At 37.8% G+C, this 19,699-nt stretch overlaps 1 protein-coding gene across 1 annotated transcript in view; it reads left to right on the top strand.

Moving 5' to 3' along the window:
• The window catches only part of BBOX1 (gamma-butyrobetaine hydroxylase 1), a 55,342-nt gene that overhangs the window by 16,099 nt on the left and 19,544 nt on the right, over window positions 1-19,699 (top strand). Inside the window, exons 4-5 of the mRNA XM_054699325.1 lie at window positions 8,718-8,916; window positions 18,898-19,003. Coding sequence (XP_054555300.1) covers window positions 8,718-8,916; window positions 18,898-19,003 — 305 coding nt within the window. The remainder of the gene's footprint in view (window positions 1-8,717; window positions 8,917-18,897; window positions 19,004-19,699) is intronic.

Raw genomic sequence — 19,699 nt, 5'->3', positions numbered from 1 at the left:
TTTCCAGATAAAGGAATTGAACTGAGAGAGTGTATCACTTTCTGAAGGTCATGCAAGTGAGAAGTGTCAGAATTCAGATCTGAACCTAGACCTGTCATGTTCAAACTTTGAGTTCTTTACTCCGACAAAATATGCAACAACTTGCACCTACAGCCTCATCGCTATCAGTGCTTAGTGAATTCTCAATGGACTAACTTTGGAATGAAGACTTGGCTGACAGGCAATTCTTAGGTGTTTCAGTTAACTGAGAAGTTAAGATGAGTCAACAGGATCATAACTTAAAAAATAATAATTAGATTTGGGCTGCACGAATAAGAATGAGTTGCAATCCCACAGGTAAGAAGGGGCCATGCTATGCCTAATGAGGTATCATGTCTGATTCAAGACACCAATGCTGCTATGGGATATCAGCAAATTTGAACACATCACCTAAAAAAATGGGAATGCAGGGTTCAGAAGCCATAAACATGGAATACTGGGGAAAGACAGAGGCTATTTGGCCTTGGAAAGAAACACTTAGCATAGTAGCTGTCTATATACATCAAGACTGATGTCTTTATATACATCAAGTCTTTATATACATCAAGACTGACATACTCTGTGATTCTAAAGCACAGAATTAAGACTAAAAAGAGAGGTGACTAAGTACAAAGGTAGACTGTGTCTCAGCATAAGGAAGAAGCTTGTGACAATTGGAGCTGCCTGACACTAGTGTGAATGGACTGCTTCATAGGAAGGTGAGCTCTGTGTAATCAAGGTGTTCTATAACCTTCTTGTGGATGTCACAGGTGTAGTTTCAGCAAGGACAGGGAGGTAGGCCAGAATGATGTGTTTGCCCTGGCAGTTCTAACACAGTCTGGCATCAAAATCTCCCTTCCTGGCATCTGTTGGTATTTGTTTTCCCCCACCAGGTAATATTTTGCTTCTTTTTTCTGATGATCTAGTATCAAATTGTGAAGCTGTACCAGTCCTGCCATGAATTAGCTGTGTGACACTGGGCTAATTATCTAAGATCCTTGAACTTTTCTCATCTATAAAATGGGAATGATAATAAAGGGGTCTCTATAGTGGGCTTCTTTGTGAGGATTACATGCATGAATCCATGAATCCATGTAAGTGCTTACAAGAATGCCTGAAAGGGCCTCCCCTGGTGGCACAGCGGTTGAGCACTGGGCTGTGAGGCTGCCCGCAGCCTCTGCAGCACCAGTTCATTCCCCTGCCGCCCGCGAGGGTCCCACCAAAAAAAAAAAAAAAAAAAGAATGCCTGAAATCCTAAGTGCTCAATAAATGTTAGTTCTCATTTTTTCAAGTTTTTTATCAGGCATGGCTATTTAATGCAGCTTCCTTGTTTTATGTGTTCTTTTCTGCAACTAGGTGGTCACTCTTGCCATAGGGTTAAGTGTAAAGGATACTAGCAAGTCAAACATGAAAATGTGTTTCTTTCCTTTCCAGAGACTTCAGTTTGTTTAAAAGCACATGAGCGCTAGGGAACCCCAGAGGACAGACATCTAGCAGATCAAGTGATTCTGAACGAAGCCATTGCAGAGACTGTCAATGTCCCTCATAGCCCCTCAACCTCCTTCCCATGCTTGCAGCTTCCTCCTGTAAGACATCAACTCTTCTGGAGGGCTTTCTCTGTCCAAGGGAGCATGCTTGACCAACACACAGGGAAGACCAGAAAGACCCAGGCATGAATGCCCAGAGAACCAGTCCTCAACCAATGAGCGGTGCCCTGTCCCTCTCAGATTTTTAGCCTATGGTGGTTAAACTCTGAAGTATATCCTACAGCATTGCCACAAGGTATTGCTGAGTCTCTTTTGCCAAAGCAGTAAGCCATTCATTAAAACACCTTCCAGAGACTTTCTTCCCTGTTTTACTTCCTCATCTCCTATTAGAGCTTACAGGGATACTTCCTTAATAAATTGCTGATATCCAAATCCTCATTGCAAAGTGAGCAACTGAAAGGTCTCATCTAAAGGGAAGTGACCAGGATCTTAGAGACTTGTAGCGTTCTCTAGACAAGAAGTAAAGAACATTCAAAGAGAGCAGGATTTTTCAGCACAGAGAAAAATATCAAATCTCTATTTCCACTCAGGTGCCTTTACTCTATTAAGTTTTGGTTTTGATTGGGCCCCTACAAAGTATTTATAGGGGAAAATATTAAGAGGTTGGCTAATCCCCAGTGCATTACATTAACTATTTCAGAGCTGACTGCACAGTTCAGCACAGGTGGTCAGAAGATCCTAAACTCCAGTTAATACTTTGCAACCCAACCTGTTGTACTCACGAATCTTTAGCCAAAGAACTTCTTTGTGTCTTTTCCATTTTTGAAATACAACTCGGGATCCAGTAATATGATGCTTAGCCCCAAGGAGGAAACCCTATACAAATGCTTCCTTGAAAGCCAGCATGCAGCTTTTTCATAAATTTTATGATGTGTGAAGCATATGTTCAAGGAAGTATTTATTAGTAAGGCCATAAGTTAAATTAGAAAGTGTGGTTCATGCCTGAAATATTCCATCATTTTCCATACTGTTTATGTATCCGGACCCAACTGTGAAATTTAAATTTACTTTTAATGTATTCACCTGACAAATGATGATTTACTCTAGCCAAACATGTTTTCTTTTGGGTCCCTGGTAGTTATTTTTTACATTTGTGAAAACACTGGAAAAATGTTTTTAATTAATTTTCCAGAGCTAAGTTTGCTATGCCGATATGATAGAATAATTTTATTGGTTAACATAATGAAATCTAATTTATTTCTCCCTGAAATTAGAGTACTTTACATTCAGGATGTTATAACGAATTTGGGAAATGGTTTAGCACAGTACTGTTTCTGAAAGTCACAGCAAAGCCAGGTAGATGAGTGGCTCATATAGGACACGGCTTTTGTCATGGGCCCTGGCCGTGGGCCACTGATTTCTGCAAAATTCCTGCCAAGGCATGCCGAAATGAGAACTAGAGCTGAAAACTATGAACTCTGCAGAACTTAAAAGGCATTATAGGGCCTCCTTGGTGGCCTAGAGGTTAAGTCAATGTATCACCTCTACGACCTATGTTCCATCCCTGGCCAGGGGGCTAGCCCACATGGTGCAACAGACCTCTCCTGTCTCGCCCACTGAATAAACTGCTGTCCCCTCAGCAGTTTATTTCAGTTAAATCTGCCAGTTCTGCTCCCCACTCATCATTCATTCTCTGGTGAATCCTCTCACTCCCTGCACCTTTGGCCTACACCATAGTTCTTCTATGCAAAAAAAAAAAAAAAAAAAAAAAAGCATTATAATCATTATAATCATACTTGGATAGTAAAATCCTATATACTTGGGATTATTCCCAGGATGGAATATGCCATCTATAGTATTAACTGTCTTGCCTTATATCAAAGTCTCTTTGTGTGGATAGGTTACTGTTATACAAGTAAAAAGTAGCATAGTTTTTGAAAGAATCTAGCTCATTCTATATTTTTTTAAGATTTATTTATTTATGCATACAAGAATTGGGGTGTAAAACAGAGGTGTGGAGAGGGTGAGAGGTTCACCAGAGACAGAGTGGGGAGAGGAACAGGCGGATATATAAAATAACACTGCTGAGGGTAGCAGCAGGCGAGATAGGAGAGGTCTGCTGTGCCATGTGGGTTAGCTCCCTGGCCTGGGATCAAACTCGTGCTGCAGTTACTGCAGATGGCTTCATAGTGCTGATACTTAACCCATTGTGCCACCAGGGATGCCCCTCATTCTGTATATTTAAAACAAAAGCTACTCTGTGTGTGAGAGAGAAAAAGAGAGAGATTGATTCTCTAATGGGAAAATGACTCATGTAGAAGCAAAAATTCATTAAGACATGCTATAAATGTATATGGATGTATATAGTGTGTGCCTTAAGAGGAATCCTACTGAAATCACAAAGTATTCAAAATACATACTCAAAGTTTGCACAACATTTACATCTTATGAAAATGTCTTTTCGATCTCTGTTCTATTTCCCTGCCTGCCACGCAGTTACCAAAACTCTCAGGAAAGTAATCATGTCCTTAAGAAAAAACAAACTGAAAAAAAAATTAATTAAAAAAATAAATAAAGGGCCTCTCCGGTGGCGGAGCGGTTGAGCACTGGGTTGCAAAGCTGCACACAACCTCTGCAGCACTGGTTCGATTCCCGGCTGCTCCCCCGCCACCAGAGGAGGGTCCCGCATGGGGCTCAGACCTCTCCTGCCGCCCGCTGCTCCCCTCAGCAGTGTACTTCGGTCCTTCTGCCTGTTCTGCTCCCCGCTCTAGCTCTGGTGGATTCTCTCACCCTCCCGCGCTTCTCACTGTACCCAATGCTTGTATAAATAAAAATAAAAATAAATAAATAAATAAAATTTTAAAAATTAAAAAAAAAAATAAAACCAAAAAAAAAAAAAGATAAAACCAAACTGGCATGGATCACTGAAATACACCGGCATAAGGTACAGAGGAGCAAACTGGTTTCTAAGCTTTGATTATTTTCACCAAAGTGAATAGTAATGTTGTGCAAGGAAACCTGTTTATGATGTTTTTCTGAATTTAAAATCCTGATGAGAAGCCAAGATCTATCTGTAAACACCCATGCTTGAACAAGTTCAGACAAAGTGTTCCTAATCATAACCTGCCCTGCTTTCTTATTATCTAATAGTTTCTTTATAAGGGACAACAGAAGCTATAGGTATTCAAACACCCATAATATGTGTGACGATGGTATTTCAGGTCATCAAATGTTTATTTTATGTGTAATCAGTAAAATTATAGACTATAGAATCAATTGCCTGGATTTGCCTAATTTGTTCTGCAAATTATTGGCTGTATAACTCAGTCTCTGTTCCTATCTCTATGCATGGGAATACTAAAAACATTTATCTAATATATATTTATTTTTGACAGTAAAATAATTTATAGAAAACCTCTTGTACTGTGCTTTCTTCTAGAAATGTATTCAGCAAATATAATCTATTGTTATTGTTATTATTAAGGAGCTCCAATGAGCTAGGCACTGTACTAGGCTCTTTGCATAACCTCATTATATGATCAACAGAAAGCCTGTAAGAAATATATAATTATGGCTACTGTGTAAATCAAAAGATGGAGGCTCAGGGAAGAAACCAAAAAACTGCCTGGTAAGAGGGAAGATAATAATTCACACCCTGGTTTGTCTGCCACCATATTCTTTTTTTTTTTAAAGATTTATTTATTTATTTATACAAGCAGTGGGTACAGTCAGAAGCGCAGGAGGATGAGAGAATTCACCAGAGCCAGAGCGGAGAACAGAACAGGCAGACTGACGAGGTACACAGCTGAGGGGAGCAGTGGGTGGCAGGAGGGGTCTGCGCACCTGTGGGACCCTCGACCAGTGCCCGGGGATCGAACCAGCACTGCAGAGGCTGCAGGCAGCTTCACAACCCAGTGCTCAATCACTGCACCACCGGGGAGGCCCTGCCACCATATTCTTTACTCTGTTCATGTCACGTCTCATATAGTAACAGTCACATTCACTATCTAAGTATGTGTTTTAGTTAGTTAAAATTTAATCCAATCAATAAATCAGTTTGGTTCATTTCCACTAGTCAGATGCCAAGTTTTAATGTTTTCTGTTCCTCATGGCTACAGAGCTCGGTGAATGCAAATACAGTATATTTCCATCATCTCAGAAAATTTTATTTGATAATACTGCATTCATAGATATCATACTGTCTCTCCAGGTTAATTTGCTCTCAATCAGATATATTATTTTTCTTTTAAATATAATAAGAAAAGTTAATAAATTGCTTAGTCATTTGTCATAAAGGCAGCACATCTGATATAGATAGCCATGTACACTAATCCATTCATCAATCTAAACAGAACAGAAACCCTGTCCCTGGCCATAGCATCACAGTGCCTAAGAATGAGAAGCAACCTCAGCTATAGTTTAGATAGTCTTTTTTTCAATAATAATAAATGATGATGGGAAATCCTAAAGCCTGTGTAAAAATACCAGATCAGTCTGTTTTCATATCCACCTCTATTATTTTGGGTGTCTGTAATTTTCATCAGAAACCAAAAGCTTAAAGCTGTCTTTACCTTTTTTTTTCTTTTAATTTTCTGGATATAGTTGACTTAGGTGTAAGCTTTGGAAAAATCAGGTGATTTGTTATGGATGTCTTTACCATTCATGTTTTGCCCATGATTTTTTTCTTTTAACTGGAAGCCTAATGAATTTTCTAGTTAGGCAGCCAATATACAATGTTTGTGACATTTATCACCTTTTTTGCAGGCCTTTTTGATTGGTAACATATTACAATCTGGAGACTTAAATTTGATGAGAAAATGAGAGTAGCAAAACAAACAACATAACCCAACATTCAAAATAAAGCCAAGTAGGTTGCCCTTTGAAAAGAGGCTCTATCTTTATAAAAACCAGTGATGTTCTATTTTAAAACTAATATTTGGAGCATGAGGCACAGACTTGGGAAACTTCAAGCACATAAAATAATAGCTGGCATCATTGAAGGAGCATTAAAGAAGAATGGGAAGAGCTGATCTTCGGTGGTGGTCTCGATATACTCCAATTCTTGCATCTATTAAATTGGGTTTCAATTGTTAGCTACTGGTTCTCTCATTGACTCTGGGCTGCTGTCCCTCATAGTGTCTATGGTGCAACATTAGGCTTATTGAGAAGTCAACACATGACTCTTGGGTAGCTAATAAAAGTCAGGGAGTACCAAGTATCTGACAAAACCAACCTGCTGAAAAAAAATTTTATTCATTATTCCAAAATCTTCGTCCCTCTTTGTTATTGCTTTAGCCAGTGTGCTCTAACAAAAGTAGCTGAGCTACTTTTCCTCGACTTGGTTAATATTAAAGTCTAAGCTTTCCTAAAAGTTAGGAAGCACTTGATACAGAATAAAGAAAGAAACAGACAGACAGACAGACAGAGAACTTAATGACCAGTGGCTGGATAGCTCAGCTTCCTGCAGAGATACGGTAAGTCACTTGAGGCTGTGCAATGTCTTCAATTTTAAAAACGTATTAACATGGCCCAAAAGAATTAATGCCTAATTTATAGTTTGCAATTTAGGCCCCAGAAATTCTTCTTCATTATGAAAGCTATGGTGCTTAATAACCCAGAAACTTTGGCAATATTGTGCATTTATACTCTGATTAGGTCTTCACGCACACACACCCCTCTGCAAACGTCTTTATGCAACTAACTGGTGGAAGAACAAGAAGCAGCTTCCTGAACCAGCATGTTTTTTTTTTTTCATAACTAAAGCTGCTTTCTGTTTCTTAGGAAATCCCTGTTTCCTTAGAAACAGACATGTTGACATCAAAGAAGGAATGATTTCCAGTCCAGAACAACAACAAAAGAATTCTTCATTCTTAAACTGGGGACTTTGGGGGTCTTTTCCATGTCATAACCTGTATTCCCCAGATAAAAATTAAGGCATTGCTTAGGATGATAATGATATCATAAGTCCTCATTCTGTTGTTCATTAGGAAGATCTGTCCTCCCAAGGCAAATTCTTTTCCCCCAAAATTAAGAAACCAAGTGGATTAGTTTGTTGTTCAAAATGCAGTTGCTAATATCTGAGTTATTTCCCTTGACAAAAGTATGTTTCTTCTGTTTCTCTTCCTTTAGAGAGTCTAGTTTGCAAGCAAATTGATTTTTATATTTGTTTTGCTTTCTTGTTTTCCAAGTGTTGACTTTTAAAAAATTAAGGAAGCAGAAATTAAGTTAGTATATAGATGGCTCTAGGAAACCTGCCTGAATTTTGAGTTTTTAATGACGACTTTATGCAATTTGCAAGGGAAACATTTCAAAGATCAGAGCAGGTGTCCAGTTCATTTATCTAGTTATGTCGGCTCTGCATTGAGGAAAAGAAAGAGAGTGGTTAAATTTACCCTATTTATTTAATCTTGTAGGAGTTTAATTTGTCAGGAGACAACTTTTGTTGTTGTTGCTCAAACAACTTCATCCCAAGTCCAGTCCAGCTGTGCCTTGGCTCTTTGACTCAGGCCCCGTAGTGGAGGCCAGAAAGAGGGGTGCCCTTTCAATTGTTGCTTTTAGTTTACACAAGTAAACAGTTTTATGAGCACTTAACCATGAGGAATCAGAGAGCAGAGGAAGGCATCTGACTTCGTCTCTTAGAGCATTAACATCAAAGGATCTGTGCATTCCACGACCACACTTGATCTTTCTCGCCTTTTCTTCGGCATGACCATCTTTTTGCTAACTCCCAAGAATGACCTGAGAGAAAGCTTCTTATCAGGTGAAATAGTAAGAAGGGACTATGCCTACCTTGTTTACTCCCCTCCTTCCATGGATAGGCACATGCTGTTCTGGTTCACCATTCTGATTTCGTCATCTACTTGCCATAGAGCAATATAACTTGACTGTTAAAATACACAATATTTCTGGGTTATTTCTAGCAGTGTCCAGGCAGAGAATGCTCTGAGGACATACAGATCAAGATATATCCATAAGATAAACATTCTTTCTGTGATATGGCAGGAACTTGTTACCTGTTGTGGATCTGGCACAGTTATAGACAGAGGCTTATAGTATATTGGCATGGCTCCAGTGAAGAAAATTTGCCTTGAACATTTGCAGTAAGCACCACGATGAATCAAAGGTCAATGAACTAGTCCCTTGCTTGAGGTTTGTCTTGGTATGTCAAAACAATGTAGTCCCAGCTAGTTTCTTTATTTTCTTACTTCACAGAATGTCAGTACTGGGGCTCAGAGCTCCAGCTACCTACTTTGGATTTTGAAGATGTTTTAAGAAGTGATGAACATGCATACAAGTGGCTCTTCAGCCTCAAGAAAGTAGGCATAGTGAGAATCACAGGAGCAGCAGATAAACGAGGAGAAATTTTGAAGCTTGGGAAAAGGATTGGCTTCCTTTTTCTTACATTTTATGGGTAAGTCACCAAATAGTTTATATTCTGCCATTTTATGTAAATATTGACATATTTTCAAGATTAGAGATACAGAAATTGCCATAGTGTCTTGAGCAGGAAATCAGATGGAAAGACAAAGCTAAAAATGCAATTTCTCTGAGAATGACTGGTATTTTTATTTTTTTAAAGATTTATTTATGCATACAAGAATTGGGGTACAGGCCAGAGGTGCGGAGGGTGAGAGGATTCACCAGAGAAAGAGTGGGGAACAGAACAGGTAGCTCTACTAAAATACTCTGCTGAGGGGAGCAGCAGGTGAGACAGGACAGGTCTGCTGCACCATGTGGGTATCTCCCTGGGCAGGGATCGAACTCGTGCAGCAGTGGCTGTGGATAGCTTCATAGTGCTTTGCTTAACCCCTTGTATCATCAGGGAGGCCCTGACTGGTATTTTTAAAGAGTCTAAAAGCCCAAAGATATCAGGTTAATTATAGTTGGTGGGTTAGTTTGCCAGGGTGTATTCAACAACTGAAATTTATTTCCTCACAATTCAGGGCCAGAAGTCCAAGATCAAGGTGCCAACAGTGTTGGTTTCTGGTGAGAGCTTGGCTTGTAGAGCTTTCCCACTGTGTCCTCGCATGGACTTTCCTCAATGCACCCACACTCCTGGTGTCTCTGCCTCTTCTTATGAGAATCCAATCCTGTTAGAATAGAGGCCCACCCTTGAGACTTACTTACCCTTAATTATCTCCTTGAACGCTCTATCTCCAAATAACATCATACTGGGAGTTAAGCCTTCTTCATGTGACTTTTAGGGGGACACAGTTCAGTCCACAGCAGGTAAAATGAAGACTACTTTCCAAGACTTTTCTGAAACACTCAACTTTACAAATGTTCAAGTTCATTAGAGTTACCTCCCAAGAGTAAATTAAATAAAGTTGGCAGAAAATAATGTTGGGCCTTAGGGAACTGAAACCAGGCACTAGATGTATTAAAAGAAAGAAAAAACTAACATGCAGAAAATTAAACTTTATGTACTTTAGCACAAAACAGGAAATATAATTGATTTTTAACTTGGGAACAAGAGGCTATTTGCATAAGAGTTTCCTAGGAAGTAACATTAATTATAGAAAGTGAAACACTAACAACAGAAAATACTTATATGAAAGAGGGTGTATGACTGTGTTTTTAATCTGTAAGGTGAGCCCCTCATTGCCATGGATACAATTATTCTTGGGTTCATAGAATAGAGAACATTGGCCGTGAAATGATCATTAAAATCCAAAGGTTACATACACTCTGGTAGCACACAGGTTGCAGTGCAATGTATTTTGTTTGACACTTACAGTGCTGAAAGAAAGTAGATTAGTCATCAACACTTAGAAACTGGGAAACTTTACATTAAATATGGAACTGACATCTCTTGAGAAATTAAACCTGGCCATAACTAAGCCTAAATCCCTAGGATCCCACAATTTGCTGGCCATAAGTAAAAGTTGTGCCTTGAAAAAGAAATGTGTTCATTCTCCAACTTGCCAAATCCACCCACTACTCCCACCTCAGACTTGCAAAGATCCTGCTAGTCTTTGAGTTTGTCACCCACCATCTAGAGTCAGACCTTGTAGTTCATTTAACCTTAATTATCACCTTTAAATGAAATCTAGATAAGCAGAGGATAAAATATATTCACTTGCCCCTATTATTTGAACAAATTTATTCATGACAGACGACTCTCATGTTTAGACATGAACAACCTAGAACCAAGAACTTGCTTGTATCATTAGCAAGTTTCTATTGCATGAAATTTTTCTCTCCCCACACCTGCAAGAATTGGAGCTGCCTTAAAGATCACAATAGTAACAGCTGGCAAAGGAAAGGAAAAGATTGAAATTATTAAGAGCTTCAATGGTATTAGTTGTTCTTTATTGGTTTTTATAGTTTTCCAAAATAGATATTATCCCCTGTTCACTGGTAAGGTCCTGAAGCCCAGAGTATTAGATTATCACCAAGTTCCCACAGGAAGTAAAAAAGGAACCAGAGGCAGCCTTCCTGCCCTTCTGCGACTACGCAGGTTCTTCTCTATTTTTTTTACCTCCTTTTCCTAATAAACCTGTCCTTTAAAAAAAAAAAAAAAAAAAAAGGAACCAGAGTTGGACTCTGTGCTATCCATGGTTTCCTAATCCACCTCATTGTCAATAATGAAGAAAGAACATGGAAAGAACAGATGTCTTCATGCTCCAAAGGTAAACAAAACTCTTCCCAAAAATATCCTTGAATTTGCTGTACTTAATTTTTATGAACTGAAAACACACTTTTGGTATCTCTTCCAACGCATTTCGCAATTTACCAATAACAGCCAAATTTAGGGGCTCTCTGTTGAAGTTCCCTAACTTGCACCCCCATCCATCACATCAGAATATTCATCCTGGTTTATGACTTGCATTTTGTTTGGTTTTTACAAGTTCTAAGAAGGCTTATTAATGTGACCACTGATCTAATATTGTAAAATTTATTGAAATAACTACGAAAGGATAGTTTTCAAAACAGATCAGACTTTCTACTATATAGTGCCAGCAACACACAGAGCAGGTCCTCTACTGATTCAGGCAGATGGGTAAAGGAGAGTTCTGGAGCCCTAAGTGGCTCTTCATGCTTTAATGACCTTTCTACAGCAATTGTAGTGCAGCAACCAAGTGCAGGGCAGGCAGGGCATTGGGGGGCTGGGGCTGGCAGGCCTACCAGCCCCTGGCAAATCTTTAATCTCTCTGGGCTCTCTTTCATTCTCTTGTGGCCTCGCCACCATTCTATATCTCCCCATCCTCTGCCACCCCGTCCTCTGTGACCCTGCCCTTATAGCCTGTCACTGCCCACTCACGCATGCCCACAACACACTCCAGCTGTCCACCATCAGGCATGCACACCCCAAGCCCATGCTGCTAAGTGCCTCCTGCATTTCAAGGTTGCAGGTGATGGCCACAGAGGCCAATGGCACAAAACCTGAGCAATCTTCATTTACCATTTCCTTTGTCCAAGACCGTCACATCTAACCAGACAGATTTACCTACTTAGTCACCTTCCACATGAGATCCCATTTCCTCCCTGAATCCCTCAAATTATCTTTCCTGCCACCTTATTGATATTTCCACCATAATTACCAAGATCTCTTCTTTTTATCTTTTTGGAATAATTCTTAATCCCTTGCCTATAGGAACTCGAGAAGGGAATAGTTCGTTGTTGTTGCTTTGTTTTTATTTGTTATGTTACCTGTTTTTTCTTTGGGTTTTTTGTTAAGAGAATGAGAGAAGTGATTATTTTCCCTAAAGTTACTTCCCTTTTTATGTCCCTTTCCACAGAAAATGTGGGAATGTAATATTAAACTTTGGGTAACATGAGATTTAAAATAAGGAGTATTTGGAGCAGTTGTTCTCAAACTGGACTGCACATTGGAATGGTCAATTTAAAACATACTGGCATATCCAGAGATTTTTTATTAACAGAACTTGAATTAGACTGGACTTAAGAGGACCTTTAAAAATTCTTCAGGTAACTCTCAAGTGCAGCAAAGTTTCAGGACCTCTCTGGTTGAGAGGAAGAGGTACATCAAAAGACCTCTCAATAGGTCTTAACTGGGATAGAACTTGGGTACTTTATATCCTCTGAACTCTGCTCATACAAAATAGCATTGATCATGCTCTTCTTCACACAGTGATAACACCTGAACAGACTTATCTTTGTAACAGTTATTTTCATTAGTAGCTACCATAATCAAGGTCCCTTTCTTTCATTTCTTTGTTTCTCCTCTGGCAAAGTGCCTTACACTCTGGCTTGAAAAATAAGTGGTTGAAGAATGAATGAGTGGAATGAATAGATGAAGGCAAAAAAAATAATCCAGAAGAGGGACTGCCAAAACAGGAGAGGGATAGGAAAAGGGAACTGGAGCAGATTACAGATAACTGTGTAGATTGTTCAAGGAACCACATTTTCATTCTTGCTTAAATGCCAGAAACAATAATAACTGGGTGTTGCTTTAGACATGCCTTCTTTGGGAAACTAATACCCACCTAGTACTTTCCTATTCAACAAGATTATATTTGGAGAATATTGCATGGGTGTAAAACTGAAATTATAATATCCATTTCTGGTTCTTGGCTGTCATCTTAATTGTTAAATGGTTGTTTGGATAAACAAAAACAGTAGATTCCATCATTTTGTGCAGTCTTAGTATATAGTAAGAAAGGAACACATGTTTAATGAATAAATGCATGTCTAGCTGTTTTTAAAGGACAAAACAGCAGATGAATGCAATTTTATTACAGCATTTTATAAATATAAAATTATGCTCAATTACTAAATCAAAATGGTTGTAGCTTGAGGACAAAAATACATGTTATTTCCACATCTGTATCTTCCCAGATGTTTTTCATCATTTTGTCAGTGCATCATCTCCACAGTATTTTTTTCACACAACCATGTGAATGAAATATTCTGTAACCTCACTGCCTTGATGGTGAAGTTTTCTAGGAGAAAGGAATAAAAGTTGGAAGAGAAACCCCCATTGTCAATTTTGTCAAATATTATGTATATATATGAATGCATTTATATGTATCTCATTGCTATTGTCACTTTGTATTGAGTTCCTTGCAGAGAGAAATGGTGACCTAATAAGACTCTGTTTTTATTACTAGTTAAGTGCCTCACACACAATTATTTCTCAGAAAATTTTAATGAAAGGAAAGACATGCTAAGATATTGAAGATTTCTATTTGGTCAAGACATCAAAATTCTTTCTTAATATGGTCAACATTTATCAGTTCTTGGTAAAAAATCAACCTTATGAGCAACTGTGAGTGATCTGTCTTCATCAGAAAGTCTAATAAAAAATGAATACAAATTTTAACTTTAGCTAACAAGACTGCATTCTTTCCAGAAAAGAGACCAGAAGCTCATATTTTCTTCTTTCTGAGAATTTTTAATTTATTGCATAAGTAAGTTACTTTAGCACATGTAGCAAAGATGATACTAATAAGTATAATGAAGTAAATATGAAAAAAGTCTTTCTTGAAACACAACAGGCATAAAATGAAGACTGTGAGAGATAATGAGGAAAAGGAGTAAAAGAAAAGAAACATGCATTTTGGTGGTAGTCAAAAATCATCTTGTGGAGATAATTCTGAAAACTGTAGAGTTGCTGAATAAAATTATAAGGCCACAAATTGTAATGGAAATGTAAGTACTTTGAAATATTTCATTCCAAAAAGTTTAGAGAAGAATTGAGGAATCAGGACCCCAGAATATCTTTATAACATTATTATCCAGAGATCTGACAATAGAACCAGTGGGTAACAACCTATTTGTAGATGAGAAAGTGATCTGAAATTTTCATGTAAATTTCTAAGAGTTCCATGAGTCTCCACTACTGAAAACTTGCTTTTCTCTTTACACAGGAGAGTTTTAATACCTTTATTACTCTTTGAATCCTTTGGAAGAAAGCTGGCTGGAAAAGTGTAAAATCCTACTACTGCTGCCCAATTTTGCATGTACAAAAGTGCCTAACATACAGGCTTCATCAGATTAATGAAATAATGTCAAACAGAAATTCTTGCTAGTGGGCTGTTTGTCAAATAAACCAGCCAGGCCACTTAAGAATTAGCAGTATTGAAATGGCCTCAAGGGAGCACCAATATCCATCCTTTCCAACAGTCACTGGATTCCTGCTAGCATTTCTGCAAGCCAGCCCAGCAGCCTTTCACACATTAGGTCGTATTAGAGATTGAGGGTGTTTGAGTTGAAAATATTATTATTCCTTGGCATCTGGCCCATTAGAAATTGCTCCAGCCATTAGCACTTCCTCAAGATCTGACTTTGAAACAGCCACTTGCTTGATATACCTGTTACCAGAAGAGATTTGTGAGGTGTGGGACTACACAATGAAAAAAAAAAAATGAGTTTACTCATTTTGTTGAAGTTTCTAGCCAAGATACTGCTTGAGAAAACCAGACAGCCCTTCTTGAATAAGAATGGTTTCTGAATTACACAAAACCATCCTAGAAGCAATTCAAACTTGGGAAGAAAGTTTGTCTGAGCATTGAATTTAATTGCAGTTCCATCCTACTTTGTAAATAAATTTGCAATGGGATTTCTTAATGTGTTTTTTTTTTTTTTTTACATTTAGTACTGACCACAGTGTTTGAATGTGTGGGTTGGTGTTAGTTGGGGGGACTTTACAATGTGTATTCTTGTGGGTATTAGGGTTTTCTAGGTAGACTAAGAAGTTATGTTCTTTTGGTCATTGTGAACTTTTATACTATCAGCCAAAAGTTAGTTTCTTGGGTTTCCTTTGTAATATTAACTTTCACAGTAATTAAATGCTACCAGCAAAACCACTTGAAGATGAGGTCATCTCACAAAAGAAGGAAAAATAATTTCTGTGCCTCGTATTCCTCTTGAAATCACTTGAAATGGATGAGGTATCCCAATTAGCAGTTGCTTCTCTAAATACCCTCTGTTCCCCCATTTTATCCTTGGTTATACTCCATGCAGCCAGGACAGGCAGCTCTTACAGTAGTTTCATGGACTAAGAGTAATACTAGTTATCATAAAAGTTGTTTTGTGCATCTAGTTTGTGTTTGAGGGATATCAATTCTCACCTAAATATGGTATGAAAATGTTCATTTTTAGAAATGAATGCATGTAAATGAGTGTCCATAATACTAATAAAACTGAAAAGATAGTACTTTTTAGAAACATGACTAGCACTTTTGTCAAGTATTATTTACAAATAACTGTAATATTTCCTGTAGAAATTAGACAGCAATAAAGATTGATATATAAACTAGTTATCATTAAAATATACCTATGATACATAGATTAGGCTAGGAATAAAGCTAATAGAAATTGCTATTTCTTCATTCATAAACATTCTTGGCTATGGGTTAAATGCTATAAGAATATGTTTGAATTCAGTTCACTAGTGAATTTTTTGTGTAAAATTTTATAGAACAATAAAGGAAACAGAAATTTAAAGGGAAACTAAGAATAGCCATTCCCCAAATCCTCCCCACTCCAGCCCAGATAAGACTTCTATCACATTCTCTGATAAGACAGGTTCTCTCCTGCTGCTGGGTCTTCTCATTTCTATTTCTTCTGCCTTCAATGACCTTTGCCCTTCTAGACAAATCCCATTCAATCTTCAGGTCTTCAATTAATCTTCACCTTCTCACTCTCATAACATCTTATACTTTAGTATTACAATATAAATCACACTAGTTTGTCTCCCCCCCAAACCATAAATTTCATGAGGTGCAATTACCATGTCTATTCCATCCACATCTGTATCCTCAGTTCCTGACCCTTTGCATGGGTCTAAGCAATTATAATGGAAAAATAAATATCTGGAATTCTCATGGATAACTACCTCTGGGAAATCCTATATGGAAGTTTCACAGCTAAAGTTAGATATCATATACAACATAATATTTCTTTGGATGGTTAACTATAAATATTTTTTGTTTTAGCCAGTAGTTAATTTTGCAGGTTAAAATTTAAAAAATAAAACTAACACCTGAATATTATGTTTTGGATCCAATGGAAGAAATGGTGTTCAAAAGAAGGCATTCTTCCATAATCTGGGCAAGACAGAGTTGTAGCTGTTGATGATAATAAATCCAGGCTGCAGGTATAGGCTATCAGAGATTCGAGCAAATTTAGCATGCTTTCCCAAATGTGTGCCACTAACCAAATGAGTATAAACTCTATCACCAAAGGTATAAAGAAAAAAAAACTAAGAAAAACAATATTTAATCATTGCATAAACACTGAAGGATTCAAATTTTTCAGAAAATACTACAAATATCACAAACTCTCATGAATATCTACGAATACAAGCTAGATTTGCATGAATCTAGTGGCTGAGCATACAAATCAAGTCCACAAAATATTCTCTAAAAAACCATGCTTTTAAGGAACAAGAGCTTTTGATGAAGCCTTTGAATAGAAAAGAAAATGTAAGGGAAAGTTCAGATCAAATGTTAAGAATGACATTGGTGGGTCACTAGAAATACTTCAGTTTGTTTAAAATTGCATCTTTGGCAAAAGAAGGATTATTGCAGTTTCAATTATTTGTTCCAGCACAATATCAAACAAGTCCATACTATTAGTTTCAGATTTTATCCTGAGCCTGCCTATTCAGTTTTAGAAGAATCTTACGTATCTATTTCAGTCCTAACAATACTTGATAATCTGCTTGAGTTGTTATCTTTCTTAGAACGGCATTAGAATTTGCCTCTCTCATAAGGCACATGTAACTATACCCTCATCTTACTAAGGCCCCACAAGTGGGCTTTTAAAAAAAGTTTCCACGCAGACAAAAATAGATCATGTTTGCATTTATTTCTGTGGTGTTTTCCTTTGGATTTGAGAATTACAGAGTTATAGACAACCAATAGCAGTCTTCTTGGCAAGATTCATTTCTATAAGGAGGTAGAAACATTTCTAGGATTTTTCCCAACAGATGCTATAACTATTAGGAGAATGTTTTATGATTGAAATTGGTGACCCCGCCCCTTTCCTGGGATTTATCATTATATGTGACCATAGACTTTTAGGCTACATATCCCATATCGTGCCTAAGACACTTTAGGGCTAGAAAATGTTTATCATTCCTTGCCAGTTAGCTCAGAGGGCCAAAGAACTGCTCTTGATGAAGCCAAGTCACAGGCTCCAGCCCTGTAGAAGCAAGTTAATGCTAAACAAAGAAAAGATGTTTCCTAGCTAAAGCTTGCACCTTGAATCTCAGCCAACTCTTCACTGCAGCAAAATTCAGTCAGTTTATCCTTGATCATAAGAGGAACCAGGAAAGAAAATATAGGTGGATTGATGCAAAGCCATCACCACTCTTGAAAAGAAAATCTGGATATAGTTATATCCTATAGAAAGTGTGAACAGCTTAACCTTTTTAGTCAGAAGATGTTATATAGGTTATAACTTGATGAAATTACTTTGGGGAAGGAGGTCTTCTAAAATTCCCGCTTAGGTGTTGACTATTCTTGGGATGCTGATATTGACAACAGTCTGAATCTGAACTATACATGAACCATGGAGTGACATGAACTTCAGAGAGAACATGTATTTCTTGGCTAAAGTCACAGCAATGTAATGAATTGTCCAACTTACATATGAAATAAGTTGTTGCAGGCTCTATAGACCTCTTTTCCTTTCACCCAATTTCTTTACAGTTCATGGCTACACATGAAAGATATACCAGGCTTTCCATTTTACACTTAAAAGAGAAAAAAAGGGAACAAAATAACTAGTCTCAGCCTCAGTCCCAGAGAAAAGGAGATGCTATGAGATGAATCTCAAATATCTCAAAGTGTTAAGTGGAAGAAGTCAGGTCTAAAAGGTCACACCATATGATTTCATTAATATTAAATATCCAAAATAGGAATATCCATGCAGACAAAAGCAGATTTATGTTTTCCAGGGACTGAGAGGAAGGAAAAATGGGATGAAACTGCTTAATGGCAAGAAATTTTTGCTTGAAATAACAAAAAATGTTTTAAAATTAGATAGTGGAGGTTATCAATATTTTGAATATATGAAATGCCACTGATCTGTTTATTTTAAAAGGTTCACTTTATGTTATGTGAATTTCACTTTGATAAGTAATTTTTTAAATGCATTGTTTAAAAACACAACTCAACAAACACACACACACACCCCTCATCCCTTACAATCCCATCTAAACCTCTTTCAAACTCTGTAGGATAGACTCATGTGTCAATGTACTCTTTTTTGGAAAGGAAAATATAAATGAAGAACTGCTGATTCTTAAATAATAGCTTTGGAAAATATAAAGGTCAGACTCTTTCTGGCTCATGGTCATTTTGCTAATTACTTCATACTATGAAAAGTTTTTATTTCCCCCATGTATCAAGTTCATTTTAACACATTTCCTCTGGGTTAGTGGCAGTCTGTTGAAACATATGTTTCTTGTATTTTACAGACATACTTGGCAAGTACAAGACAAAATCGATGCAAACAATGTGGCTTACACAACTGGGAAGCTAAGCTTTCACACTGATTATCCAGCTCTCCATCATCCACCTGGGGTAAGGTGAGACTCAACTTATTTTCCACAAGGCAGGGCAAGGACCAATATCCTCTTAGAAATTGAGTCTATGCTCGTTAATTTCTATGGTGCAGATCTCCATTGTCCAAACACAGAATCTTTATACCTAAATCCTGACTTGCCTCACGCTTCCAAGGGATAGAGGATTTTATGTATATTTCTTAAACATTTCTTTGTTTCTCCCTGGAAATAACTATGGGCACTTTTTACTTCACCAACACATATTTTATGAGGGCACTCATGGATCTTTTAGGTCCTTTTGCACATTTACCATTCTAAAGAGAGCTGAGAGAGAAAATGATAGCAGGATATACTGTGTGAGGTTTTTCCCATGATGTCATGTGATCATCATGCTTAGCTGTTGCTGCAGAAAAGCCCACTCCATCACTTAATGGTTTAAAAGAACATCCATTTTCTTAGCTTGTGATTTTATAATTTTTTTAAGATTTATTTATTTATTTATACAAGCACTGGGCACAGTCAGAAGCGCAGGAGGGCAAGAGAATTCACCAGAGCCAGAGTGGGGAGCAGAGCAGGCAGAAGGACCAAAGTACACTGCTGAGGGGAGCAGCGGGCGGCAGGAGAGGTCTGCGCGCCATGTGGGACCCTCCTCCGGTGGCTGGGGAGCAGCCGGGGATCGAACCGGTGCTGCAGAGGCTGCGGGCAGCTTTGCAAC

This window comes from Talpa occidentalis, unplaced genomic scaffold (genome assembly GCF_014898055.3).
Source record: "Talpa occidentalis isolate TD23 unplaced genomic scaffold, MPIMG_talOcc4v2.1 talOcc4.3, whole genome shotgun sequence".
NCBI lineage: Eukaryota > Metazoa > Chordata > Mammalia > Eulipotyphla > Talpidae > Talpa > Talpa occidentalis.
The sequence above is the reverse complement of the archived record's forward strand: the minus strand, read 5'-3'. Positions and strand labels throughout refer to the sequence as shown.